Below are 13,048 nucleotides of genomic sequence, written 5' to 3'. Positions count from 1 at the left end.
GAATGGACTTGTATTATTTTCATGTGTTCAAGACCAGAACTTTTCTAAGTGTTCGTAAAATGGACTTGTGTTTTTTACGTGGAATATTTGCAACTGTTGAGGAACTCATTCTTCTAATAGACAGTGATTGATTAACATTGCTAGTAATGAACTTTAACTTTCCAACGGCTTTGAACAAAGTTAGGGTTTCACTTGCATTTACTCAAAGACTTGTACATTTGCCAGTGTTGGTTTAAAAGACTTATAAATTTCGTCAGTGAATTTATTTAGGTGAATGGACTTGTGTTTTCGTCAGTGGTCACTCAAAGACTTTATGAATTTCACCAGTGGTTAACTTTAAATATATTCAAACTTCCAAGTGAATGGACTTGTGTTTTTTCGTTCGAGTTTAGGCAAAGACTTGCACCTTCGCCAGTAATGAACTTTGAGTTTAACTATAATTTCACAAGAAGGGACTTGTGTTTTTTCGTTGCCAAAAGTTATACAGGGAAGGGGATCTTCCTAGTGATGAACTCTAAAATTATTTATACCACTCATATCATTTTAGGAGTGTTGGAAGTCTTGATGTACAATTATCAAGATCTCTGCTTATAAGTTGATCATCCAAGGTGTTCATGGACTCGGTGCTACTAGTGACCTTGGGAACATCAATCCTCTCAGTCTCATCGGGCTGAGGTAGTACATGACTATCTACAACATCGCCTGGATCATCGGGGTTCAACCCGGGCCTCAGAGTTCGAGACATCTCTACTCGCCGTCAATCCAGACAGTCCAGCTGCCTCTGTCTGGAGTATCTGGAGTCCCTGGAATCCCTGGAGTCTTCTGGAACGTGCTTCAACCAGCTTGGCTTGGTGAGCTGGAGAACCCAAGCCATACTATTGGAATACGAGGAAGACAGTCCATTTCTACTTAGAGGTGATGTGCAAACTCATGACTTATTTGAATAAACTCTTATACAGTCAGAGTCAAAATTTTTCTGTAGATAGGACCCTACCTCCTGTACCGAGCCCTAGCTACAATTAATCCAGTTTTTCGCCCTGAGATCTCTATTTCATGCCACTATCAAATTTAATCTGAGAGTCGGGCTCTTTTACTGGTACAATAGGGAATTAACATCTTTTAAAGACTTTTAAAGCTACCAAAAAAATAAAAGATTTATCAGCATTTGTGAATGCCCCTGTCACTTTGAGTGATGTAAAACAGAGTTTTTCGCGCTACAAAGGGAGACAACAGACGAAGATTGACCATGAAAAGCATCCCTCACTTTCTACTTGTTAACTGTAATACTTTGTTGCATATGTAGGTAATTTTTAAGGCACGAATGCATACATATGTATACAGTTTTGAGGGCACGAACTTTGATCCCTAGCTCTGACAAAGGTTTCTATTTGTTCCTTAGATGTTCAGACATTTCATGATCCTGTAAGCGACTAATATGGAAGGTTGTATTCTACTGTATATATCTGGGCATTATGATCAGGTTAGATGTAGTTTTTACCACAAATTACTCCAATTCAGGGAAGGAGCCTTCTGTAGAGTGAAGGCTGAATAAGTCGAAACTTAAGTCCCTGAATTGGAATAATTTGTGATGAAACGTGTGTCTTAAGTGTTATCATGAGTGCCACAACATCTCTACAGTGAACTATTACATCATGTTTTCTTCTCTTTTAGATCAAAATAGAGTCGGTAATTTCCTTGAGTAATGTCGCAAGAACACTTGATGCTGCATCAAATGCAACTCAAGAGAGGAAGGCTGGTAGACCAAGTTCTTCTGAAAAGAAGTCCACAATACAACAGAGAAGACCATCAGCCAGACTTGCTGTTCGTGGCAGGAGGAAGTGGACAAACTTGTATAAGGTGGAATATGAGATTAATACACAGGTAATTACTAATAAATAGCACACTACAGAGCATGGTCTTATACTTGTAGGAGTTCTTTGTTTAAGTAGTTGTACATTATTCATTATGTCATCACTAGAGCTCAGAAGTTGAGAAAAAAACATTTCTTTCTCGAGTGTCCAAAGATGAGGACCAAGATAATATACATTTCTTCTGGGCCATTTTAGGCCTGAAAATGATGGATTTTATTTGTCCCTTTTTTACCTTTTTCAGCGTTTGTTAGGTTGTTGGTATTCTTTTCTTTTTAGCCCTTTGAATTTTTTCTTGAGTTTTCTTTACGTTGCACCGACACAGATAAGTTAGGAAAGGTCTAGGATTGGAAAGGAAGCGGCCATGGGCTTAATTAAGGTACAGCTGCAGCATTTGGCTGGTGTGAAAATGAGAAACCACGGAAAACCATCTTCAGGGCTGCCGACAGTGAGGTTCGAACCCGCTATCTCCCAGATGCGAGCTCACAGCTGCAACTCCTAACCGCACAGCCAACTCGCCCGGTATTTTAGGTCTTAAGGGCCTTTTTCTTTTTTTTTTTTTTTTTCTCTTGCAACTTCACCTTCTTTCGATTAGTTTTTACTGTCCATTCTCAATTCGAATCATCATTAGTTCATTCATCACATCTTTCCTCTAGTAAATACATATATTTGAACCATATGTGAAAAGAAAGGAAAGTGTAGCTTGAAGAAACAGAAGGGGTATCAAATTATATGCAAGGAGAAATATAGAAAGAATTTTTTTATATATATAAAAGTGTTCTTAGAAGGAAGATCTCACTTGCTTTAAGTATGAACCCTTAACATCCGTTGATGTGGAGAGATGTGCTGTCTGTGAACTGATGATCCTCTACACATAAGAACCTGGAGATGGCTATTGTGATGTACTGGAAAGTCAACTGAGGTAACGTTTCCGAATTCCAATTTCATGGTTAAGCCAAATATGATTTAACTTCAATTTCTTTCTCCAGGATGTCTATTGTGAGTTTGCTGAATTCATTCTGGGAAGGAAAAATATATTTCTAACTTTCTGCAGGTACTTTTTTAACAAACACGGAATTCCTTTTTTAAATTATGTTAATCTAAAAGTATGTGATGTCTGAAAGAAGAAATATTTCACCAATATATTTTTGCACTATATGTTTGTTGACCCACCACCAGAATATTGCATTTTTAAACATTATATTCCTTCATTAAATACAATAGAAGTCCGTTTCAGCGAGAATTCATAACTGCGAAAATTTACTCGCTATAGCGGATTGTCGTTATATCCGATTTGTTTTAAGAGTCGGAAAAAAACTCATACATATTAATCCTCCCTTGGGCGTATGGCCGCGCTCAGTGCGGCAAATTTGTTTGTTTTCACTTTGCTGATGAACGTAGTTATTTGGGAGCCAAGGTATGTTATGTTCATTATATGACCACTAGGTTTCTCCGTGATGCCGCACTCAGTGGAACGCGCACCCACTTTCGTAGCAGTTTCTTTCGCACTTGGTGTAGGACATGTTCCCTCCATGTGTGATTGTTCTATACTTCGTTCGTTTCATCCGTTGTGATATAAATATTATTTCTATAACTCTTCTCGCAGTGAACGTTCGAATATTATTTTTCATATTGGCAAATATGTTTCAGATCAATTCCATTCCAGTAACTATAGGACATTCCTTTTCTTTCGTTCACGAATTGTTTCCTGATATAAACAAACGTTCAGTAGATTACTTATCTATTTCTTTTGAAACGACTGAAAGATTGGCAACCGTGGAGGACATTCCCCTTCTAGAGCTTTCCGATGATCTAAATCTTCAACCTGAATTCCATGAGAATGAGGACGGCAGTCATGGACACGTAGCTGTGGTGGAGGAAGAAGAGGATAGTGGTACAGACCAGTCAGTAGATTCGGGAGCAGGTAAGCCTGACAACAACGGAGATGATTTCAGATTTTACTTGGTAAAGACTTGGATACAATCTGCTGTACGAAACCGGTTTTTGAAGCAGGCAAAACTAGGTCGAAAAATATAATAAAAATCTTCTCCCGGTCCAAAACAAGTTACAAGGGATACTAGAACTAAACTTGATGCATTCCTAAAATTCTGTGATTTTGATGTCATTGACAATATTGTTTCATGAAATAATATTTTTATCGACAAAATGCTCTCCGCCACTGAATTTATGTGTGTGTGAGAGTACAATGATAAAACGATAAGAGAAATAATGGCTCCTTTTGGAGTTATATTCCTGATTGGAGTGGAAAAAAAAGGTACACTTACACTGAAGTACTATGGAAAGTATGCCTATCCCAAGAGCTGTATTCAGTCTCAAGCCGTTTTGTTTTTTTATGCGAGCACTTTGATTCAATTATGTGCTCACCCACTGTTGATAATCTTAACCATGATAGGTTAAAATGATTGTACGATCCGTATTAACTAGTTTGAATGTAGTATAGAAATATTTAAAATAGTTATATTTGAATCAGCCTTGTCAATACACTTATTAATGGAAGAAAATTATTTATTCAACCAAACATGTTTCAGGAATCCAACCATTCCCTTCATCAGTGGTCAGATCAAAGAATAAAACATAACACAATCTTTTGTTTTTACAATTCAAAGAAGTATTGTGTCCTAATAAACCATATCAGTGAGTAAAGAAAACTTATGAAATATTATAAAAATGATCAATACATATCATTTTGTTGAACTGAATGAAAATACTATATAAATTTAAGATCTTCAAGTTTTTAAAAATATTTCTATACTACATTCAATGTGCTCACTCGTCAAGAACAACAACAATGTGATAAATTAGCAGCTATTGGGTAATATTATACAAGCTTGCAATTGAATTATTCGCATAGTGAGTTTGTCACAGTAGACAAAAATGCTCGGACTATTTCAAGAGCGCTGGGGTTTCGTGCATTATATGTCAAGCAAACCGGCCAAATATGGCATAAAGTATACTCTGTGTGTAACAGCAAATCATATTGCATATCTAATATTGATCTGTATTGCGGAATTCAGAAACCATGTCCTTTTGTGATGTCCAATAAACGATTTGACATTGTAAAAAGATTGACTGTTTCGATACAAAATTTGAACCGAAACGTTTACTTTAGCCTTTATTTTTAACGAGTTGACAACTGCTATCGGTCATGTTATTTACGCATTTATTACAAAAATATGTTATACTCTTTCATTTTGAATTTTCTTTAGAGAACAGCAGTCGATGGGTATTAACTAATCGACTCCACAATGGGTATTATCTGATCGACTCCAACATCGGCTTTGAATGTGTACGAGAGAGCTAGCAAATGCACATAGTGAGAAAACTATACCGTACCGAAAATGATAGATCACATTTTGTGGCAAACGTTCAAGTTTTCTTATTCAAACAGCGTCACCTATCCTAACTTAACCAAACTATACATACGATGAAAATGCACTCGTGCGCCAGTAGAGAAATTATAATCTTCTCGCTATAAATTTACACGATAATAGCCTTTCTGTAATTTAACCAGACACGAGAAAATATAAACTAACCTCAGAAACCAAATATGCACTCTGCTGTATCTAGAGGTGTATCCCATTCTCACTTAATTGCATTATTTTGCATTAAAATTAAGCGATCGTTTAATCGGCCTTTATTTTCAACGAGTTAACAACTGTTATTGGACATGTTATTTATGCATTTATTACAAAACATGTCCTCTTTCATTTCGAATTTACATAACGGAACAGCAGTCGACAGGTATTACTAATCGACTCTGACATCGCTTTCGAATGTCAGCGAGGGAACGATACCAAAGGCAATTGATCGCATGCAACATAATCACTGGGGTGCATAAATACCGGCAACGGAAAAATCGCGCACGCGTAATGACTCGTAATAACGGATGCGTCAGTGATAGGGTTCTCGCTGTAACCAAAGGATAATACACAATTTAAAATAGGAATTTTTAAGGGGCAGAAAAAATTGCCATTATAACGGGGTTCTCGTTATATGCCATACTCGCTATAGCGGACTTCTACTCTACATCCATTGTCTGATGTAGAACAAGCACCGACTTGATGAAGGAAGCAGGCAGACCAGGTAAACAATGGAGTGGATAAGGAACAAGCACTGATTTGTTGTGTATAGTATCCGGCACTATGACGGAGGCTACCTGCTATCCAGGTTCGGTTGGAACACCCCAAGGAAATAAAAAGAAGCTATCCTCACTGGGGTATTTCTGCATCTCGTTCTGGACATCATAGGTCTGCGTTTCAAGGAACACCACAGGTCTGGGCATTGCCTGTGATTAGTACCACTATATGAGTGACACCATGTGTCTGTTGTAAGAAATAAATTGACAGGAGGGATCACCTGATGGATGCTGAAAGAAAGACTGCTGCTGAGAGAGGAATTTTAAAAGATTATAAAAGAAAGAATTCTTTTTATCTTAGTCATGATTACTAAAGATAGGAATTAAAAGGTCAAATAAAATACAGTAAAATCTCTATGCATCGTTTTTCAAGGGGGGAGGCGGAAAATGACGAGTGCGGAAAAACGATAAATACGGGTGACATATAAAATAGGGGGAGAGCAAAGTAATAAAACATGGGTACTGTATTTGGGCATTTTTCATCATGTAAATATTATTCTAATAATAATTATTATTATTATTATAATATTGGCATGAGGCCTCTGAACCCGGGTGCAGATCCTTTGAGTTGTCGTGCGATAGGCGATCTACGAGCTTATGAAAACGTGGCTTTACCAAAGATGAATTCTAATGTGTAAGTCGGCACATTAATACTGTAGCCCGGCTGTCAAGATTTTCACACCCGCGCAACGATTGACGTTTTGTTTACATGCTCGCTGCCTTCTAGGGGAGGATGTTGTCAAACAGTGCCCAGTGCTGACAACCTCTGTACTTAGGAACTAATTGAGTGACAAGCAAAGGGGGTCTGGGGGCCTAAGCCCCCAGGTTAGAAGCTGCAAAGCGGCCCTAGGCCTTTAGTTTAGTGTGGAAACACGATTCGTCTCAACTGGTTCTTGCCGTGCGGACGGTTAGGATCGGATCTGGACAAGACCATTGGTCTGGAGTCGTTCTTGCTGTGCAGATGGTTAGGACAGAATCTGGACAAGACCAGTGATATAGGGACAAGCAAAGGGGGTCTGGGGGCTTAAAAGCCCTTAGATTAGAAGCCGCGAAGCGGGCTTAGTCCTTTAGTGTGGAAATACAATTGGTCTCGACTGGTTCTTGCTGCTTGCAAGAAATCAGCTTCATTTCCCGTATCAAATCCTATTTACAAAGAAACAATAACAGTAACAATTTCCACCTATTTGATACTTATATTTGCATTAAGATGTTCTTAAAAAGATAAATACTTAGTGTTTTCACCTAAGCAATGTAGTACAGCTGAAGATGTCCCAAAATGGAATGAAACATGTAGTGTGTATGATTAATTGATTTGCTTAATGCAGATATAAGCATCAAATAGGTGGAAATTTTTACTGTTATTGTTTCTTTGTTTCTTGATGTGCAGACGGTTAGTATAGGATCTGGACAAGACCATTGGTCTGGAGTCGTTCTTGCCGTGTGGATGGTTAGGATAGGATTTGGACAAGACCAGTGATATAGGGACAAGCAAAGTGGGTCTGGGGGCATAAGCCCCCAGGTTAGAAGCCGTGAAGCGGCCTTACGCCTCTACTTTCGTGTGGAAACGTGATTGGTTCTCACTGGTTCTTGCCATGCGGACAGTTAGGATAAGACCGGGACAAGACCATTGGCCTCCAATAGTTCTTGCCGTGCAGACGTTATGATAGTATCTGGACAAGATCTGTGATATAGGGTTGGCAGCAGCGCGTTCTATCACGTCTAATGTTTTTAATATGAATTACAGCTTCCTTGTGTACTTTTACTTGCTACTGACGTTCTGTCCAATATGAGTTCCTTGGCCGTTGTTGATTCATTATTCATGGAATGGAAAAATGGCTGCCTGCAGTGGTTGAATTATCATATATGGTTAAGAAAGAAATTCCACCTTATCAGTACTGTTTACATCAAATCCACAAAACCACGACTTTCATCATCTGCTTCAAACTTTTAAGAACAAGATTTTGTTTACAGCTGAGCCACATACTGTCTTTGTCTGGATCATTTAATGACATGTGTTTTTATTATAAGCATACATGAAGAGATATTTCAGTCAAATAGAACATTCTCAAGAACTTATACCATTGTTTACGAGCACAAAATCAACCGATGTAAATATATGCTCACAAGATTTTAACATGGAAATCTGAAGAAGGAATACGCAAGACATGAACTTTTAAACCCATCGAGTGTTTATATACTGTTTTTAATGTGTTTAATGTGTACATACAATTAGTTTTTAAGCTTTGGTTAAGTTTTTATAATCATATTTAAACCTCAAAAACAATTTTATTTTCACGAACTTACAAATGCAATTACAACATACATCCAACTCATACCCCCATTAGACATCTGGATGTGCTAATGGGTGACATCTCTTTAGACAAGCAATACAAACCAGTGCCTAATAGATGTAAAACCATGATATGTCAGCTGATGATGACCAAATAGAGTCAAAACCGGTACTGATGTAAGTCTGTATTTACAATAAACAGTATTGATACAGTGAAAAAAAAAAATCAGTGTTGATAAGGTGGAATTTCTTTCTTATCCATATATGTGTAATCAGTCAATATGGACGTGGAACTCATAAATAACGGTTTTATCAGTCCTTCTGAATTCGCTATAAAATATAAAAGCAATTTAAATGATTTAGTGGAGTTCTATCAACGTCACGGTTTGCTATCCAATAAAACGGTTTGTGAAAACTGTGGACGTAATGTTCCATTGCGTGTGATTAAGTGTGGTAAAAGAGTTGAGCAAATAAGCTTTCGATGTTGACGAGTCGAACGGGGTGTGCAATGTACTTGGTTTGCTAGTGCAAGAAAAAATACCTTCTTTGAAGGCTCTGATTTGAGCTTATATGAAATTGAGGTAAGTTATTGCTGTTGTGTATTGTACATTGTTTCTTTAACAAGTTACACTTTTTTGTGCTTTTATTGTGCTGGGGTTGGTAACAGATTATGATTAACATTATTGACTGCAATGACATCACGTGGCACTTCACATTGGCCAATAGGGATGCAAGTAGCTACTTCAGAAATGAAAATGGCGTGTAACAGTCTTCATTGGGTTATAAAAGTAAATATACTTCTTTGGGCGAGATGGCGAGTTCCTGGACTTTGCAATGAACAAATCTCTCCTCTGAGATGCTCTTCAAGTAAGATTTCATTATTATTTTCCATTTAATATTACATTACAGTTCACATGACAGCCGGGCTACATTTTTACCCGGCGCACACACACACACACGCAGCCCCCCGAACTGTCAGAATTAACCAACAAAAGTTACAATCCCCGACCCGATCATGACCTCTTGAACTGAAGGCCAACACATGCTAACCCTTTAGCCATGGAGCTGGACATGCTCATACTATACATAACGGCATAAAACTCTTGCAATCATAATGTACGCAATGAAAGTAAAGAGCGCGACTTTTACACCCTTTTCCTAACATTTTGTAGTAATTAGAAAACCTTCAACATCAGTTCTCTTATTGCAAATTAATTATATACATGGATATTACAGCAGTAACCTGCATTTTGGTAAGGATTCTGTAGACCCTTCGTGAAGGATAGGTTAGAGATCCGCATGGCGCGGCTCAGACAATGTCACAGAGGTTAGAAATTTAACTTGGCGCGCCTCGTACAATGTCACAGTGGGCTAAGTAATGCTGCCAACTTAGGAATTAATTTCAAGACCAGGCTAGTGAAAAGATTATTGGTCTGGCTTCAATGGAGCTGGCAGCCCTAGCCACCCAATAGCAACACAGAAAATGGTGGAAAATTTGAGTTTTACAGGGCCTCTATTTTAATTCTTGTAAACAAGAATACTTCTGGGGACCAGTTATTGGGTCAAGGAGAAGCGTTGGCGTCAGGATGCTTGTAGTGAGGTTGCGCGTGAATAACCTGCCCACAACACTCCAGCCTACGAGATCTTTGCTCAAGACTAGCAACTGGTAATCGCTCGTACATTCTCCTATAACACGTTGCCGCTATTATATTCTCTGGAGTATTCCGCTGTCTTTTTAATTTCAAAAAAAAACTTGCGTATGTTTTTGTTACATACGATCGATCCATGCGAGAAAATTGTGGCTTAGGACAAATATTTATTGACGATCGAGGCAATAAAGTGATAGTATGAGGAATGATAGATGTGGCGAAATTTAACATTTTTGGGACAGAATAAATTGAACCATGGATACGGGAAAACGACAGTTCCGGGAGCAATGCATCGAAGTTCTACTGTATTTGATTTCTCTGAAATTTCATTTATTGAAGTTAGGACTGAAAAACTGTTCCAGATGGATAAAACAATTTTCCATAATATTGAGCAGGTAGCCTTTTTGTATAACTTTGAGAATTTTCATGTCTTTTTTTGTATTAGTGAACTTATGATTAGTATCACCCATGTGCTGCCCCATGGCAGAATGAAATTTATAGCCTATAACCATGTGTCAGCGTTGCCTATATGTGACACCATTATGTGAGAAATGACATAGGTCTGCATTACCTGTGAGTAGTAACACAATGTGAGGAACACCATGAGTGTACGTTATTTGTGATTAGTACTGCTACATGAGAAATACCAGGGTTCTACTTTACTAGTGATAAGTAGCATTATGAGGGGCAGTTGACCTGGATTTTGGACCCCTGTAGACAATAAGTATCGTCGATTCAGGATTGTGCTTTGGAAGCAGTCGCATGGTCAGTATATACCATTGTTTTAAGTTTGTTTCTGGGAAGGTGGGGCATTGCGGGTCATCTCCACTGATTGTTTTAAGTTCATAATCACTGGTCGTCGTCTTTTTGAATTCTAATCAGTGGATTGATTTTGGAATTATTTTTAACTTTTAATATTGTGAGGTGGATATGCTTATTATTATTGTACAGTCATGTTCCTCCTTTCATTCTTCATCACCGTGTTTATTATTGGCCAATGATGTACTTGTTAGGACCCTTTAAACAACAATCATCATAATAATAATATAACTTCATAACCCTGGACTCCTTCTATAGATACCCTGTACTGTAGAATCCGAGAAATCTGTGCAGTTTTGTACAGTAATCCTGTCTGGAAGAATACAGGGTCCCAACAAGCAATCCCCAAAAACTGAAGGTTCATAGAGGTAGGTCAGACTCACATCAAATTTATTTGCAACGTGATTACTTATGTAACATTAGGGATTACTGAAACACTACCACCAGATGTCTCACGAGTTTGTCGATTGTCATTTGTTCCTATACATTTTTAATGGAAGTTATCGAGTTAATTGATGAAGTTAAAGTTTTATTACATTGTAACGACAGCACTGAAGACAAGAAAGCTGTTATGCCTGACTGTTGCAGTATTCCAATGTGCCATAATCAAGGTCAACCCTATTCATACCATCAATTTCCTAAGCATTAGCCCTTCCATGAAAAGTGGTTGCATGCGCTTCATCAACAGGACCAAAGGATATTTTTTAGGAAAGGCCTAGGTGTGGGAAAGAAGCGGCCGTGGCCTTAATTAAAGTACAGCCCCAGCATTTGCCTGGTGTGAAAATGGGAAACCACAGGAAACCATCTTCAGGGCTGCCGACAGGTGTCTTGAACCCACTACCTCCCAGATGCAAGCTTACAGCTGCACGCCCCTAACCGCACAGCCATCTCAGCCAGTGACCAAAGAAATAAAAGTGTGACTCGTAATATCAAGGTCTGCTTGAATCATTTTGCAATTGAAGAGTTTGTCATTCCTTAAATGGATAAATAAGCTAATTAATTTAAATTAAGAAATAATTTTATAATAAGTTAGTGATATTCTGAGTAATTAATATGACCTACTTCAATAACGTCAGGAGAAAGATGAAGTCTTATGGAAAACGCTCTACATTCAGTATTTTCTTGGAGTGACACTGTTACCTTGGAAAAACTCCTAGTGCCAGAAGACTTAGAAGTAGGAAAGTAGCCATGACAGCGCGTGTGAGGGTGTACCCTGAATCACAGATTGACCTATAATTTTACACTAGAACACCATCAGTTTGAGATTATCCGAATACAAAACACTTCATCAATTTCAAATTTGAAATATTTATCTTATTACTCGAAACAAGGTCTTGAAACTTATGCGCTGAAGGGAAATGAAATTCAGTTGTACTAGATTTTTTCTTTTTTGCTATGGGCTTTACGTTGTATCGACACAGATAGGTCTTATGGCGACGATGGGATAGGAAAGGCCTAGGAGTTGGAAGGAAGCGGCCGTGGCCTTAATTAAGGTACAGCCCCAGCATTTGCCTGGTGTGAAAATGGGAAACCACGGAAAACCATTTTCAGGGCTGCTGATAGTGGGATTCGAACCTACTATCTCCCAGATGCAAGATCACAGCCACGCGCCTCTACGCGTCCGGTCGTACTAGATGTAGCCACTGTATGGTAGTCATACTAACTACATGTTACAAATCTCATGCACCTATATCGTGCTTTATGTGCGCCTCCAAGTGTGAATTCACTCTTAATAGAAACACTAAAAGAAGAGGTTGTTACCTTAGGGAATAATCTTTCAATCAACTTTTGCTTATTTCGGATACATTTCCTCCCCCTTTCCTTCAATTCCGCTTTCAAATCTGCAATCGGCATTGCATCTATATTATTTCCCATGTCTTTCAAAGCATCAGAAGAATATGATAATTTCATTTTAATTCATTTAAAATAACAGTTTCATTTTGATTAATATAAATTTAGAAATACTCCATACAAGTCTCTTGTAAAACAATATACAATATTAAACAATCGAGAAGTGGAAAGCGCATACCGTATATTACCATCACCAATATAAATGGTCCGTTATTGGACATTATAAATTTTCCAGCTAACTCATTCCTGGTTGCCAGCGTTTCGCCCTCGTGTGCTAGGCTGGGCTCATCAGTTGGTACCTAGCACACCTACCAAGACGCCAGCTAGTGCATACCATGAAGGCCACTGCATAGGCTAATTGTAGCCACCAGCAGAGCCAATGCACTATGAGAGACTTTATCTCATTATCAAAAAT

The 13,048-nt window shown here is 38.2% G+C and overlaps 1 protein-coding gene across 2 annotated transcripts in view; it reads left to right on the top strand.

Moving 5' to 3' along the window:
- The window catches only part of LOC136883196 (uncharacterized), a 54,884-nt gene that overhangs the window by 23,660 nt on the left and 18,176 nt on the right, over nucleotides 1-13,048 (top strand). For both annotated transcript variants that reach the window (XM_067155389.2, XM_067155390.2), the window contains exon 4: nucleotides 1,672-1,881. In XM_067155389.2, coding sequence (XP_067011490.2) covers nucleotides 1,672-1,881 — 210 coding nt within the window. The remainder of the gene's footprint in view (nucleotides 1-1,671; nucleotides 1,882-13,048) is intronic.

Source organism: Anabrus simplex, chromosome 11 (assembly GCF_040414725.1).
Source record: "Anabrus simplex isolate iqAnaSimp1 chromosome 11, ASM4041472v1, whole genome shotgun sequence".
Lineage (NCBI taxonomy): Eukaryota > Metazoa > Arthropoda > Insecta > Orthoptera > Tettigoniidae > Anabrus > Anabrus simplex.
This window is presented reverse-complemented; position numbering and strand designations above follow the sequence as displayed.